This window comes from Sapajus apella, unplaced genomic scaffold (assembly GCF_009761245.1).
Source record: "Sapajus apella isolate SASKATOON/1434 unplaced genomic scaffold, GSC_monkey_1.0 scaffold18, whole genome shotgun sequence".
NCBI classification, from domain to species: Eukaryota; Metazoa; Chordata; class Mammalia; order Primates; family Cebidae; genus Sapajus; species Sapajus apella.
In genome coordinates, this window is record NW_022436958.1 from 22136024 (window position 1) to 22153097 (window position 17074).

At 34.8% G+C, this 17074-nt stretch overlaps 1 protein-coding gene across 14 annotated transcripts in view; it reads left to right on the forward strand.

Annotated features, from left to right (window-relative positions):
- PKP4 (plakophilin 4) overlaps positions 1-17074 on the forward strand; it is a 227964-nt gene that overhangs the window by 122963 nt on the left and 87927 nt on the right. For 13 of the 14 annotated variants that reach the window (XM_032286454.1, XM_032286463.1, XM_032286466.1 and 10 more), the window contains one exon: positions 758-870. The exons of the other annotated variant lie outside the window; for it this stretch is intronic. In XM_032286454.1, coding sequence (XP_032142345.1) covers positions 758-870 — 113 coding nt within the window. The remainder of the gene's footprint in view (positions 1-757; positions 871-17074) is intronic. 14 annotated transcript variants of the gene reach the window in all.

A 17074-nucleotide genomic window follows, 5' to 3' on the forward strand; every position in this document is an offset into this window, starting at 1 on the left:
GCTAACAATGAGAGAAATACAAATAAAGTTAAAACATCTTCTTTCATAGAACTTGTTTGCCTTCATTCTGCAACGTAGATTGTAGACAATCTTCCAGCTTTTAAATATATTTTAAATTCCATGTTATGGCTTAGTCTTTTTCATTTCTTGTGTTCCTTCTTTCCCTTTGCACGGTTGCCCAGGATTGGTTTTGGACACAGCAGATTGTTGTTGGTTATATCACAGATCAATATGGCAAGACTTGCTGTAGCATTGGAATCTTTGTTTCTTAAAAGACTGTATATCAAACATGGTAAAGCGATTCTGATCATGGGGATTTATGTATTTTTAAACTATGCTGACATATAGTATGAGAAATAGAAAAACTAGCCATTGAGAATAAATAACTTAAATTGTTTGCTGTGCCTCTGATATAGATACATAAAGTAAGGTCTCTGGAAGCCTAAACTTTAATAAGGCACTATAGTAGAAGTACTGTTTAAAGACCTCAGTTAGAACCAAAATGAGAAAAGGCAAATAAAGATCTACATGTTTTCTATTCCAAACAAAGCCTGATATTCTATTCCCTTTAGATTTGAAAAAGCTAGGAATCAATAGGTCATTTATTTCATACAAAAATTGCCTTTCACAAAGCCACACCATAGCTTTATGTTATGGGGGTACGTTCCTGTGTTTCCTGTGACGTACATTAATTTATATATCTGCCTGAGCAGCAAACCTCAGCGCCTTATATGCCTTTTATTTCCTTGAATCACAGGAGCTTCAGTTTCAACGACTCACCCGAGAACTGGAAGTGGAAAGGCAGATTGTTGCCAGTCAGCTAGAAAGATGTAGGCTTGGAGCAGAATCACCAAGCATCGCCAGCACCAGGTACAGGGCCAATGGCTCCATCTTTATGCACACTCAAGTTACATGCCTTATTAGGTTGTTCTGTATGCAGCAAATGATTCCGTTAGTATCGTTATTGTTAACTTGCCTTCCAGAATTTGACACCAAAAACGTCCGTGTATTCTAATTTTGAGAAGCCTCTTTCAGTGTTGACTATCCCTCAGTCCTGTGCTTGAAATGTTTTCTATAGCATTGGCAAGCTTTTGTAGCAAAAGCTATTGTGCTGCCTTCAGATTCCTCATATGTGCACCCAGTTAATGGATGTTGTCGTGATTAATTGCTAATCATTTGGTAAAGCTAATTGGCTGGTGCTTTGAACACCTGGTATTGATTTTTTTTTTTAACTAAGAAATATTTCTAAATGATAAGATTGCATTAACTTTTTAAAATGCCTTCAGTTTACTTTGGGTTTTTCTAGAACTCTGTGAATTCATGTGAACTAATTACTATATGGAATAATTTACTGTACTCACATTTAGTAAATACAAAAGAGTGCATTAGTATAAAACATAATCATGATTGTTATTTTTTGTTTAAATATCTCTAATGCTATTTAAAAGCATCATTCCTGTAAAAATTACTACATGTTCCAAATAGTTAAATCACTGCTCATCCTACCTGTAGATTTTCTTAATAATTACTTATTTCTATAAAACCTACTATAAAATGCTTTCATTGCTTGCAGTTTTAAGTTTGATCTGCTTACACTTAGGTAGACATGCCTGCAATAACTTTTCTCTCAGTTATTTCTAGCCTCATAATTGTTCTACTCTTCAGTATCTTGTATTATTCATGGACAAAAAAACTTAGTGAATAGAATGCTGTCTGTTGTTTCTAGCTGATTGTTGGTATGAACTTTAAACTATTGGGCTGGTAAGTTGTAGCCATATTAATTTTTCATCTCTGACTCTTAACAGTTGTATATATTGATATGTTTAGTAAGGCATAAAGCATATAAATAAAGGTCAACAAAACCTTTATGAAACAAATATAAGATTATGTAATTATTTTATAAATATCCAGGAAGGTTTTTAATAGGAAGAAAATTATAAGCAAGGTGTAAAATTATAAATTAGAAATTTCTAACTCAGACTTTGCAGTACCCAATAAAATAACTTATTAAGGAAGTTAAAACTGAAAACAAAAATTAGCTTTAATTCTCTATAATTTTTTTTAGAAATTATCTGTATTTTAACACCAAAAATAGCAATTCACAAACTCAATAGTATGGTATTATATATTTCTAAAATGTATGAACCAACTTGTTTTGTTTTTCTAAACAGAATTTTAATAGAAAGGTAAATCAACATTTTAAATAATTTAGTTAGGACTTCTTATTCTGGCAATATAGCTAACTAAATTAAAATAGAAATTCTCTTGATAAACTTCTAGATATACTTGGTATATCTATAATAAAGACCAATATCTAGAGGAAATGGTGGGAAAGGAGGGAAAATCTCCAGATATTGAAACTAGAAAGAGCACTGAAAACCAGAGCCAGAAGCTTGAGCTACCTCTGTAGGAGATGTGAGAACAGTTGTCAAACCTCAAAGTAAACACCAGAGGTGGGTTTAATACCCATATAGGAGCCAAAGAATGAAGCCTTGTGTGTGCTCAAGGATGGTATGTTTGAACTTAAGATCACTACACTAAGCCATGTCCTTGAAGGACTCTGCCACTAGCAAATGCCAGGCTTCTACCATATGTGGGTTTTTAGCCCAAATGTAACTATCCACAGTGCTTAGGAGTCCCCAGCTGAGAAAATGGCACCACTAAAGATGAGCTCACAGTGAGATAGTGTAAAACACAGATTTATGAGTGACGTCAGTAGGATGACTGAATAGGACTTGTCAGTGCCCATCCTATCACAGAAACATCAATTTAAGCAACCATCCACACACACAAATACCTTCACTAGAGCTAAGAAATCCAGGTGTGAGCACCTGAGTGTAGCACAGAAATAAGAAGAGATGTATTGAAGAGGATAGGAAGGACAGTTTCACAGTGTGCTTTGTTCATCATGTATTTTCGAATGAGTTCTGATTTTGTAAAACTAAAAAATTGCCTTAAAATACATGTCATAAAATAAAACTTGACCATGAGTGAGAGAATCAGTGGACAAAAGAGTGAGATTTCACACTTCAAGAACTGCAATACCATTGGAGAAAGTCTGACAGGTATGCACAGTAAAATAGATACAAAGGATACTCATTTGCAAAAGTAAAAAATTACAAAGAACATACATTAATCAGGATGGATATGGAAAATAAACTGTTAAAAGGCACACTCTAAAGCAGTTAAAATGAAATAACAAGATCTACATGTATAAACATGGACATATTTGCAAAACAGACATGGAAAGCTATAAGTTGCAGAAGAAAAGCTATAGGTGGATATAATGTATTAGCAGTTTTAAAAATATATATAGCAATACTGTATAGTAATTAAACAATATTTGGTACTGTTTGCCAGTTTATGCATGTGGAGTAAAAGTAAAAAATATTTTTGAATGACACCAATTTAAGATAGTGGAACCACCAGAAAGGAAGAAAGAGGACAATGCTAGGAATTGGGCTTTCCCCAAATCTGTAGCATTTTTTTCGAGAGCCATCTGGAGCAAATATAACAAAATGTTAACAACTGTTCAGTGAGGGAGTGGTTGGCCTATGCATGGCTATTAGATTATGTTCTGGACTTATAAATAATGTTAAGGTTATATCATTCTGCTGGCTCATTCCATATGTTTGTTAAAAATGTGTTAGTAAAATACATACTGTGAGCAGTAGTTTCTGTCAGTGATTTCTTTTGTGGTTCCTGTCTGGTTCTCAGTGCCTGTCACTGTGCCTGGCATGTGACTGTGGCTCCACCAGTGATGGTCAGGTGAATGAATGGGTCATGCAGAAATGGGAGTGAGGTTGACCAGGGAAAGGAGGAAAATGTGCACAAAGGCATACATGATCCCACATTTCAGCTGCCCAGGACCACTAAGGGGCTCAGTGTCTAGGAGATGTCCTAAAAGAACCTACTGGCTTGTGAAATTGAAAAGGTGAAGCTGACATTTAATTGTGAAGAACTTTATTAGATCTTTAAAGGAGACCTACTGAAAGTCGTTATTATTGGTGGTGATGGTTATTGGAAGCAGTTTTTCTTTCTTGAGCATACTGTGTGTAAAACAGAATAAAGAGGCCAGACAGCCAGGTAGGAATCTATTATGAAATTTTAAGGGTTATGAGTAAGGTGGATTTCTTCATTCAGTGATCTCTGAGCTGTGGTTGGGATGGTAATTGATCCACTTGGATCGCCCTACTTTCTTCTCATGTTCAATTCCCATGTATTCTTGATGTCCCAACTAAATGCTTACGCTTCTTTACAGCCTTTCTCAAGTTTCTCAGGAAAAGTCACCTCCCTCATCTGAATTCCTATCACTGTTTCCCTGTGCGTGTGTTAGCTGCTCAACAGGTAGTAAGGCCCATTCCATCCCCACAGCCCTGGCACAGTGCCTGGCACTCAGCGAGTGGGCACCCAGTCAGATGATCATTGAATAGATAATGAACCTTAAGTCCAGGATGCTTTAGGCACATCAAGTAAAGGTGCTTTGCCAGTAGGTTATCCACTTGGTATTGTTGGGTTTCTATATCCCCATCTCATATCTTCCCTCTTCACACTTTCAGGATACTTTTCAACAGACCTTAAGAAGACTATTGGCACAGTTTCCCTGCTCTGTGACCATCAGAGCAAGGAGCTCTGTTAGAAACGGGCCTGTTAGAAAGGGGAGCTAAAGTTTTTTATTGTGTCACTTGAGAGATCCGCATCTGCAGTGCCTGCCAATTGTCAGTCTCAGGACCAGAATCTAAGGGATAGGGAAGAACAGAAATTAGCTCTCAGACCCACGCCCCCTTTCCTGTCTGCCATTTCCAGTTTGATAAAAAATACCAATTAAAAGTGGAATTGCTTCTTTTGGCCTTTAAGCTTCTGTTTGATTCAGTTTGTTCTTGCATGAAATGAGTTTAATCAGCAAAATGGGGGATTTGATCACTAGTTACCTTTCACAGTGTTGGATTTGGCTCCTATGGCAGAGTTGGTAAGGTGATCTGTAAGATTTCTTTTCCTCATCCAGAGATGACACTAATGACTCAAAGGAAAATGGAAAGCATTTGTTTTTATTTACCTTTTCACCTCTCCAAAGCTTTTGCTATGGTTGGCCTCACCCTGTGAAGAAGGATGCAGCCGTGGCACGAGGTCCTGTTTAATACTGTTTCATGATGCTTATCTTGTGGTAGATCAGCTGTGGAATCCTCTTCCCTGAATGAGTGGCTCTAATAGTGAGCACTTCGGTTCCCTTACACTTGTAGGATCAAAGATTCACTTTTAGCCATGCCAGAGGACATTTCCATTTTCTAGGTAGAAACTAGTCCTCTGCATATTTTTGTACCTACCAGGAAGTCTCCTAAAATGTGAACTGCATAGTAATCATTGGCAGTTTATTTGTAGTATGCCTTTTTGAGAATGTTTTAAAAATCTAAAGATAAAATTCTCTAGTTTTTCTATTCATGACTCTTTGGAAGTAGTAGTCTTCCAGACAAGGTAAAAATCTCACTTCTGATGACTTTTCCATTGGTTTTACTTACTTAAAAAAAAAATCTAATAAAATTAGCACTATCAACATACTTATAGTGAACTTTAATCTGGAATTGATGAAGTTTGTATGAAGAGATTATATATCAGACCAGAAATAATCCCTGCAATCTTGAAAAGCCCTGAAAGTGGGTTATGGCCTCATTTAATAGAGTAGTTTTAGCCTTTCTTCATTTGTACCAAGTACACTAAGGTTATCTATGCAGGTAATATTATCTGTTATTTAGTATTTCACCTCATTGAAGTTTGGTTTTGGAATGAATTGATAAAGAAGTTATGGCTTATCTGCATTTATATTAAGTATAGTTATATTTCACCTCATTGAAAGGAATCAGTTAATAGCGAAGAAAAACCTTTTCTGCATTTGTTCTGAGTATGCTGTAGTTACTTATGCATTTAATATTTCATCTAAAAGTAATTTGAAAGACCTTTCAAATTACAAAAACTAAAAATGAAGTTAGGAAATTAGAGTGAAAAGAAGATAAAATATAGAAAAATCAGATGAAGCCAAGGTTAAAATAGTACACAAAATGTATCTTGCAACATTCCATGCCATGTTCGCTCTGAGTGACCTGTTAGCCATGCTAAAGACAGAAACACTAATGAATTCCACAATTCACATGTCTGTAAGAGAAAAACAAACTAGGCTTCCCAGGAGGATCCATCGTTCCTGGGACTGAAGCTTAAGTGGTTTCTCCCATGTGTCCGCATTAACGTACCACTGTATGATGAGGCAGGCAGTGTCCTCAGTGGTCTCTTTCCAGTAAATTACAAAAACAAGCTCATAGGGCTGTTTCTTCCATTGTTAAATTGAATATAAATGGATGGAATAGCACCTTAACTAAAAGTAATTCTCCAGGGGGCCACTTCTGACACTACAGCTTGGCTCCAGGATAATAGTTAGCATATGTAGATGGATAGTTTTAGGTCCACTAAGCAGTCAGCCTGCCATGGCTATTTCTGTCTGCAGAGACGTTTAGAGTCATGGATGGCAACAAGTGCTGAGATGTGAGATGGCCTGTGTTGCCTGTCATTGTGCAGGTGCATAGTGTACATGTCTTAGCAACAGAAATGGCTCCCAGAGGATGCTGGGGTCTGTACAGCTCATCTCAGGAAATCTCACAGCACAGAATCCTCAGATGGAAATATGTCCTTTAAATCTCATGTCTCCATAGGCAACATCCTTCAAATCCAAATTTTGATAAGCACGGGACTTGTTCTTTTATTCCCTGCAATGTCATGGATGGGGTATCATTCTCACATTAGTTGGGTTGAGATTTCACTGGATAAAGTGAGAGTAAAAGGGTCCAGTAGCCCACACTGCAGGGCCCACTTGGATTCTGCACCCATCTACTCCCCCTAGGACTTCCCCTTATACCTATACTCCAAGGACACTGAAGCAGGCACGGGCGTAGACAAAACCATATTCTTACTCTGTATTTTATTGATTGTGGAGTTAAATGATGTTCCTTTTAGACAAATTATAAAGTTCAGAAAAGTATAAAGAGAAATATTCATGATTCTACCATTTAGAGATAACTGCTATACATTTTAAGTCAACTTTATTGAAGTATGACTTACCATGAAATTCAACCCTTGGTAACGTAGTTTTACAATCCTTTACTAGCACTTTTGGGATGTAGTTGTGTGACAACCACCACCACTGCAATTGACATAGAGAGCATTTTCATGAACCCTTCCCCCCCATAAAGAGGCAACCACTTTTAAAAGTTTGCTATATTTCTTTCTCTTCAAAAAAACGTTTTTTAATTTAAGTCTGAGGTAACTCCCCACAGGTGACTTTTTATCTTGTTTCTAAAGTCCTATCTTGATATGCCAGGGTATTCTTTAAACATTTTTTGATTTTTTTTTTTGCTTGTTTCTTATATTTTTATATGTTCTGTTTTTTGGGTTGTTTTTTTTTAACAAACCCTTGTGTTGAGGGCTGACTTTCAATAGATCACAGCTTGGGAGCTGCTCTGCTACATACGAAACCCGACCCAGAAACAGGTCATCTATGAATGGGTTAGTACCAGGTTCCCAACATGAGTTGTGTGATGGGCAAGGAGGCAACCGCCTTTCCGGCCACACTTTGTTTCCCAGGATGAGGGGCTCTCTGCACCGGGGGCCTGCTGGCGGGGACAGCAGGGGACCAGCAATTTGAGGCTAACCGAGGGCCCATGGCACTCCCGTATGGTTCCACCAGGCCAAGATTCTGACTTACAGGAGTTCAGTTATAATCCTACATGTGGTAGCTTTGCCCCATTGGCTCCTCAGCCAAGCACATACACCAGATCTTTAAACAACTTTTAATGGTTTCTCCATGCCAGTGGAATTCTCAAGGCGTGAATAGCTTATGGCCTAGGGAAGCTAACTTAGCAGACCAGTGCAGGCTTCCCATGGCAAGTGCACACTAGTGGAAGACTCAGCTGGGAGAAATACTGCAAGATGAATTCAGTGTTCAGGTGTACATTGTATGACCTGTGTTCACATTTCACACAAGCAGAACAATTACACTCATGGTTCAGCTTGTTTGTAACAAGACTGGAAGGATAGGCCAGGCACAGTGGTTCATGCCTATAGTCGTAGCACTTTGGGAGGCCAAAGCAAGAGGATCACTTGAGGCTAGGAGTTTGAAACTAGCCTGGCCAGCATAGTAAGACCCTGTCTCTACAAAAAATTTAAAAAATAAAAACTAGAAGTATTAAAAGTATATAGTTAGAATTGAAGATTTCATAAATGAAATATGATCATCTTAGAATTCTAGAAACTGTCTCTGAAATTTTATAATAAAGAATTTCAAAACTATTCTTGATAACAGACTTGGAATGTTATCGTTTCCCAGAAACTCATCCTGATTATCTACTCTTTGTTTCTTATTTACTTCTAGATAAGTTGTAAATGGTGAAAGAGAAAGTTTATTTCTTTGTAGGTCATAAATTGGCTCCAGATATTCGATTTTCCAAATCACAGTTTGTCTCCTTACTAAAACAAAGCCTTAAGTTTCTATTTATATTGAAGTAAAAACTATATATTTACAAATTGAGTCTTTTAATAATTGTAGAAAATATTAATGGCAACTTTTGGAAGTAAAGCACAGTTTAAATTTTCATTTTTGCTTTCTGCACATGATTTTGAAATTTGATTATCTTGTTTAGAAGCAGTTGGTCCCTTCACATTGTTCATTCTTTGGCTAGCTGCTGCTGGTATTAGGAAAATGGGTGGCAATGTTGAAATTAAAGGACTTCATAGTCTTCTTAAGATTATCTGTCCTTTTTCAGTTAGCTTAAAGCCCTGCTAAAACAGAATTCTTTATGATTTCGAAAAAGTCATGCAGTCTTGACAAATAGTGTTCTTACCACCACTTCAGAAAAGAACTGCTATTTTTTTAATGAAAAGATTTGATTCCCCACTGCCATTCAGATTTTTTATTTTTTACACTTGATTGGTTCATCTGCTGATGCCCATCAGGTTTCAGTTGATATTACTAAAAAGCCTAAAAATGTTTTAGAGCTGACATTAGCATAAAAGGCCTTTTTGTGGTTCAAATCTTTTCTTCAGTGAATATTTCTAAGTCCTTGAGAAATAAATCTCTTCAAATAACATATTCTTTAAAAATTGAAGAATCTTTGAATAGATTGAATGTTTGTACTTTGACAATTTACCACTTCAGGAGGATGTTTGAGAAAGTTCTGTCCCTTTGACCTTCAGTGCTCTCACCAGGTAAAACCTGACTGAAAGTGCTTTTTCATAAAATAATTATTTTATTGAGATACATTTCACATGCCATAAAATATGGCACATACTTTCGAAGTGTACAATTCAGTGTTTTTAAGTATATTCAGAGATGTGTAACCATCACTACTTAATTTTAACACATTTTTATCATTCAAAAAAAAAAAAAAAAAAAAAACTTCCTCCATCCTCCCCCTTTTTTCCTTTTCCTCAGCCCGTGAAACCCACGCTAATCTCCTATGTGCATCTATGGATTTGCCTATTCTCAACATTTCTAATAAATGATATTATTACAATATGTGGTCTTTTGTTTCCAGCATCTTTCGCTTTGCATGAAATTTTCAAGGTTCCCCCATGTTGTAGCATGTATTAGTACTTGATCTTTTTTATTTCCAAATAATATTTCATCATGTAGATATGCCACATTTTGTTTATTATTCATCAGTTGTACATTTGGGTCGTTTCCGCTTTTTGGCTATTGTGAATAGTGCTGCTGCATATTGAGTTTAAGAGAAAAAAAAGTATCAAGAGTTTTGCTCTATGCATTCTTAAGTTGGGGGAGGCGGAATCAAAGGGAGATTGCCCTTGGCCTGTCCACCCATCCTCCCACTCTCTCATGTGGGCTTGCCTTCTCTCCTTTCTCCTTTGCTTCCTGTTTTAGTAAATGTTTGTTTATTGGTGAGTTAGTTGTCTGTAATGATTTAGTCTTAATTTCTAGTGTATTTGGTCACTAGTGACTCTCTTAATGGTCAAATATTCTAAAGCTCCCTAACTTCATTTCTAATTCAGACTAAATGAAGAATAAACTATTTAATATTTGATTATAATTACCAGAAACCCTCGGGATCTCTATGATGAATATGTATTAAATTGATGGTCTTATGAGCAAATTTGGTAACATTGCATTTTTGTGATGCAACTCCTGTTGTAAACACAGTAAAGAGTTCCACATCTGAAATATACCAAATTAGTCAAAGCTGACCTGCAACTCTACAGAAGTTGTTTATCTGGAGGAGCAGTTTGCTCAACCACAGTTCTTCCAGAAGGCATTTTTAATTATGATACCTCATCGCCATTCCACTCACAAGCGAATTTCACCTGGGACATACACATTCAAATGACAAGTTTCTCTATACATGTGAGTTAAATTAGTATAACTAAGTCTTCCCTAGGACATGTGATTCCAAGGTATTTCAACCAATATTGCAGTAAGCTAACCTGTTTTAAGCTAAAAATGTCACCATGTAGAATTTGGATTTTAAACAAGATACCTTTAATATGTAATTTAATCTTTTTTGAACCTAGAATGTTGTACTACAAAATGTTTTAGTCACAGTGAATAAGTATTCCAAAATATATTACCTGTATTATATTAGACTGAGCATTTTAAATGTTAAATGGATAATGTGGTTAGGAAGAACCACAAAAAGATCAGGTTAATAGCATCAATGTTTCAGATTAAGACTATTTGAGTATTTGTGGTTAATATGGAGGCACCTCAGTTGTATTAACTTTTTTAACACTTTTTAAAATTGAGAGGCTCATACATTTAAAATATGTATACCATTCCATTGTTTAATTATCTTTTAAAGAACAATTTTAGTTAAAATATTTTCTGTAATTTTTTAGTTCATATTCTATAATTAATAACAGTATTGAATCAAAATAAGAATTATGTTATTAGCCCTTACTCTTCATCATTAGTTTTTTAAATTATGTGTACATATTAATAAAGTATTTCAATAGGTTTTACAAAATATTTCAAGAGGCATGAACAAATTTGCCTTCACCATTTTATAGGAATTAGTAATTAAATTTATCATCTCAAAAAAGCAGAAATGCTCTTAAATCCTGTATTTTCTTATTACTATTATTATGTTCCCTTTATCTGTGTTTTAAGTCTTCTTTATTTTGAGAAATGTTAAAAATTTTAAGTACAGAGAATGATAAAAATTTAAGTGCTAACATCCCAGAATTAAAAATTATTAAAAATTTATTTTTTATTAAAAAATTAAACAAAAAATTCAAGTTCCCTCTCCCACATTTTCTCTTCCCCATGGCTAGCCACTAGTGTGTAATGTTTCAACTTATTTTGTATACTTTTATATCAATACATATATAGTACTTATACATTATATATGTATGTATTAAATACCTGTGTAACCAGTATTTTATGTTGCTTTTTTTTTTTTTTTTTTTTTACATCACAGGTGGTAGGTGTAGTTTATGTGTCATTGTGCACCTTGATTTTTTCCGTTTCAGATTTAGCTACATTGATATGTGTAAATCTAGTTCCTAATTTTTTTAAGTGCTGTTGTATATTTATATCATAGACATTAAACTGTTTAGCCATTCCGCTGTTGAAGTTTTACAGTATCATAAGTGAACATTTTTGAACTTATCTCCTGGTTCACATATGTAAGATTCTGGAAAATATATAATGAGAAGTAGACTATTCGGATTATAATGTACATTTTTATTTTTCTAGATCTTGCTGGTTTGCTTTCTGAAGTAGCTCAACAGTTGCACCGCCATGAGCAGTGTAAAAAAGTTCCAGGTTCATTTTGTCTTGCTTTCTTTCTTTCCTTCTTTCTTTCTGCCAATATTTAATATTGGACAGGCTCTTTAATTTTTGCCAAACTAATATTATCTCATTTAACTTTGCATTTTCTCAATTACTGTTGGGGTTGAATATTTTTTCATATGCTGTGGTCCATTTGAGTGTCCTCTACTGTTCATGTTATTTGCTCATCTTTCTAATGAGTAATTTGACTTGTATTTTTGGTTCTATTATTGGTTTTTCAAAGCTAAAATAACTCTGGGATATATTTCTTAAAATAGTACAGGTCCTAGTACATTGTAGAACAAAGTACACCATATTGATCTATTTTTATGAAATGAATATTTTTAGTACAGTTACAAGTATGTAGAAGAAATAACCTTCTATATATTATATAATCCAAATTATCCAAACCTGCCACTTAGGGTAGGTGAACGCCCAACAGATGATACTAACATTACTCTCAGTTTCTATTTCCACATTTTCTTTAGTGACTTTGCATTTATATTTTTCTGCAAACATTTATGATATCGTTTCTAAATTCATTCACTAAATACTTAGCTTTTGCTGTTTTCTCGAGATACAAAGATACACGCTTAGAAATTTCCATTCTGTCAGGAAGGGACCATTGTGCATAACTAACCAGAGGATGAAGTGTCTTTCTAACAGCATAAAATATATCGTATATTTTATTATTCTTAATTTTGTGACGAATGCTGTTGATGAGGTTGCACTGGCTGTCCTAGCCCTATCCCAGGAGGCCTTACCTTGGTATCTTCGATTATCATATCCTTAGGTAAAAATACCTCTTTATAATTATAATGTAGGAAGGAGAACAGTAGCCATTAAACACCTATTACATAATTGGCAGTTTGAGAGTAAATGTTTTATGCCTGCTATCCTCTTATTATTCAATAGGGTTTCATTTTTGGTCTTGACAGTGGTGGTATGTTTTAGTTTGATTTGATTTTATTTATTGTACACCTGAATCTAACATGAGGATGACATTTTCCCCTAAAGATTGTGTTTTTCTCTAAGGTTTTCCATTGTAGTGTCAAGCGGGTGGGAAGACTTGAGTACTTCATGTGCCTCCTTCTTGCCACTGTACCCCTCCCTCCAAATACACACTATCTAAATAAAAATTGTGTTTGTTGTACAGAGACAGCTGTGAAAGTCCTCATCTCCAGCCCCCCCTCCACTACCACTATTTTGTCTCTTCTATCTGGAAACTCTAAAGCATCTGATATTTCTGTTCCTAGTCATTCACAAACATGTTACAAGAGGTCATATAAATATTAATTCAACAACTCTAGAAAACAGCCTTAAAAAATGTATTGCATATTGCCACTAATGTACTTTGCGCAGTTAATTATTTTAGGAGAAATTTTTTGTCATTTCTTCATCTAATCACTTTAGTATTCGTGATGAAATAAAGGAAGGTTGGTGGTAAACTCTCATTGTCATTACCATTTGGCAGGTTAGGGACACAGACCAACAAGATCAATGTGTGTGACGAGGTGTTTCCTTAACCCTTCAGAGAACTACCCTAGACAGCTCTAATCCAGTGATGTATGGGAAAGGAAACTGAAAATGTGATTATCTACCTAAAAGTGAGGGTCATTCATTAGTGTGTTTTCAGCAGTTAATCAGCTTGTCGTAAAAATTTACATAGCATGTCTGCCTAGGGATAGGGGTGGGGACACACTTGACAGGTTTGCCAGACTTTGTATTGTCTGAATTGTTATTATAGCTATCTTCCCTGAGGCTTCACAATCTATTTAATATCAAATCAATCTAATCTGGCTTTGCATAGATTTTTCTATGCTGCTCTTGTGTTACTCCACAATTAAATAGGAGAAAAACACTCTAAAACCGAAGAAGGAAAAAGTGTGTAGATGACAGATTTTCACAGCGGGAAAAAAAAATTGCATTAAATAATTACACACATTTTAACCACTGTCAGATGTTTGGTTTGTATTAATAGGCTGCATATAATCCAAGGAGGAATGTCTTAGGTGGGGAGGGTGTATATATTTCTTCTAGACTTTTCTTTTTTTTTTTTTTTGGAGAAAAATAAATAATAGCTAATTATTTTAGAATCCTATGATGTGTAGTCTTTGCTTCCGTCTAAGTCAATTAAAGATTGATCTACTTCCCAGATTTAGTTACATTATCAATAATGGGACTATTTCAGCCACAGAGAAAATTCAAGTAAAATTATCAACCAGAATACGAGAACTAATGGTTACAGAGTACAAAATGTGCAAGTATGTCTGCTTTGTGAACAACATTGGCAAAATACTTTTCAGTAAAGACATTTGTAAATGGCAAGTGAAATAGTATTATATCATATTTCTTATGAACATAAAACAAAGGGAGAAATTATATTATTGAATGAAGTAATTTAATCAGAGTAAGTCTGTAAGTTAACTTGGTTGAACTTTGCAGCCACTAACAAAATAGCGACAAACCAGTGCTCACCAATGGCTACTAAAATCATCAGCTGAAAAGATAGTGGGAAATTTTACAGTGAATAGATCGGGCTGACAGGACATGAACCCACCGATCTACCTTACGTTAATAGCACAAAAAGGGAGACAGCCAGAAATCACAGTAACCTGATGTAATGCAATGAGAAGTTTGTAACGTCACCCATGACGTATTCTTGCCCTAAAAATTACTTAAGCATCTAGATATTAATACCAGTTCATGGAGAATTCAGGAGACAGGAATATGTCAGTTGATGCTGTGCTGATACATTCATTAGAACCAGGCTGGAATTCTACAGAGCAAATGAAATTATTTCAAATAGGAAAAAGAAGAGAGGGGGAGGCAAAACTATGTATCAAAAGATTTTTAGAGACATAGCAACCAAATGTAACATATGGACCTTGTTTTGGTCCTGATTTAAACCACCCAACTGTTTTTAAATTGAAGCAGGGAATGTGAATACTGACTAGAAACTTGTTGATACTAAGAATTTTACTGTTAATTTTTGTTGTGATAATATCATTGTGATTATATTCTTTGTTAAAGTATCTATATTTAGAGATACATTTAAAGTATTTATTACTGAAGTAATAAGATGTCTTGAGTTTGCTTCAAAATAATCCAGTAATCTAGAGAATATAGTGTGGAATAAAGACATGGATGAAATAAGTTTAACCACATGTTCACTTTCTTGTTGAAGCAAAGAGTGTTTGTTACACTGTTTTTGATTGTACATGTTTTAATGTGCATAACAGTTTTTAAAATGTTAGGTGATTTAGATCTTGATTTTCTGACTTGAAATTGTATTTTAAAAATGAACCATAATTTCTTTCAGTGTTTATAAAATTAGTATGGTTATATTTATTAAAATCTGAGTGATAGGTATTCCTTTTGAAAATTTAAATAAACACCATTTATTAGCTCAAATTTTTACAGTGTAGAGATTATGAATTTGCATAATATGCTCCATATACTCTGTAATACCTTTCCTATCAATGATGTTCACTCATGGCAATGAATGGGACAGGGAGAAAAAGAAGAGAAAGAAAGATTAAGTTACTCAACCACCTCCTCTCTTATGTTGTAAACTATCATTTCTTTTTGGATTCATGTTTCTCGAAAGAAGCCTGGACATTAAAGCTAGAAATGTAAGGCAATCTCGACTAACCACCTACCTTGCCTGTTTGCCTTGAAGTGTACCTGTTCAACTCCTGATCAGTGTTTATGAATCATGCACTGTTTATCAAGAATGCTGTTTTAAGACACTTTACCCTGTTCCTTCATTATCATCATTTCTTTTTATTCATCCTGTTAGGCTTTTTTCTGTTTCATTCCCCTATAGTAGTAGTTAAGAACATGTGGGTTATAAATAGAGAAGAGTAGGAAACCAGAATGGTGGGTAAGGGGATATGGGATGAATTAGGGATCCATGAGAGTTTTCAGAAGGACTTAAAGCATTCTAGAACCACTTTTCTAGGTTTCAGATGTCTTACTACATAGAAACATAGTATATGCTATGTAGAATATTGTCTGTTTCCTTATGGGTCGACTCTTTTTTGAGGACAATTATTAATAATCCTGGCTCTGTGGACTGTCCCACATGTGAATTCATTCCTCCTTATGCACTAAAACAGCTACAGTATTCATGTTGCTTGTCCATGAATCAAGAGCTGAAAATGCTGTTACAGAGAGAAACCTTTCTTTTCAAAAAGCAAAGCAGAAATGTAACAAGTATATTGTGTTCTTTATTTTCACACTTATAATTAAATTTGGAGGGGGGAATTTAAGGAACTTTACTGTTTATAAAAATTAAAAATCTTTACTTTGGATAATCAGAAGACAGAAAGAGAGTATCATTCTTTAGACACACACCAGATTTGATAGTACCTTTATATGAGTAGCAAAGAACTGTTTGTGTAAATGATTGGGAGAATAAATGTTTAATTACAAATTTAGGTTTAAAAAAGTAAATTTTTACATAGACTTTTTAAAGCATTTAAAATATTAAATAATGTACAAAATTAAATTGTATGCATCAAACAAAACTGTTTGTGATTATGAAAGTCAAAGGTTTTGTATCTCACCATGTCTCTTACTACAGAGACATGGTGTAAGCTTAGTCCCATGTTAATGCTTGCCCAGTCTCACCAAAAACAAGTAGAAAAACTTTCTTTTTCTTGCGTCTTACCAGCATCTGCTTTATTTATAAGTATAAGATGTAGATGCTTTTATGTAATTCTAGCAGAAAATAGTATACTTCTGTGCCTTTTCCTTTTAATTTTAAATTTTTAAAAATTTTCTTTCCATTTCTTCACCTTTGGAGGGTTTTAGAAGAATACAAATGAGGGAGACAACAGCATTTTATAGACCGTGGACACAGATAGTTCCCAGCAGCCCGTCTATTTCAAGGCCAACCCTTTGCCCTAATAGGATCTTATGTTTGTGGCAGGATATTTAGGAAGAGAGTCTGTTGTTATTTGCATCTCAGTTGCTTTCATTCTTTCAAATGTCACTTGAAATATTAGACAACCTTTCTATGCTGATTTCTACTTGGACTAGGTGTAACACCTGTTGTGGGATGGGCTTAAGCAGAAGTCATGCTTCCTGTATAATTTATAGGGATACCACAGGGAACTGTTTGTCTCATTTTTGTCTAGTACTACATCCTTTTTGATCTTCTCTTTCCCATATGGTCTTCTGAATCTTTTATTCATAGATTCAAAGCACTAACACAAAATGCTTTTGTCAAAGAATATTTAACATCTT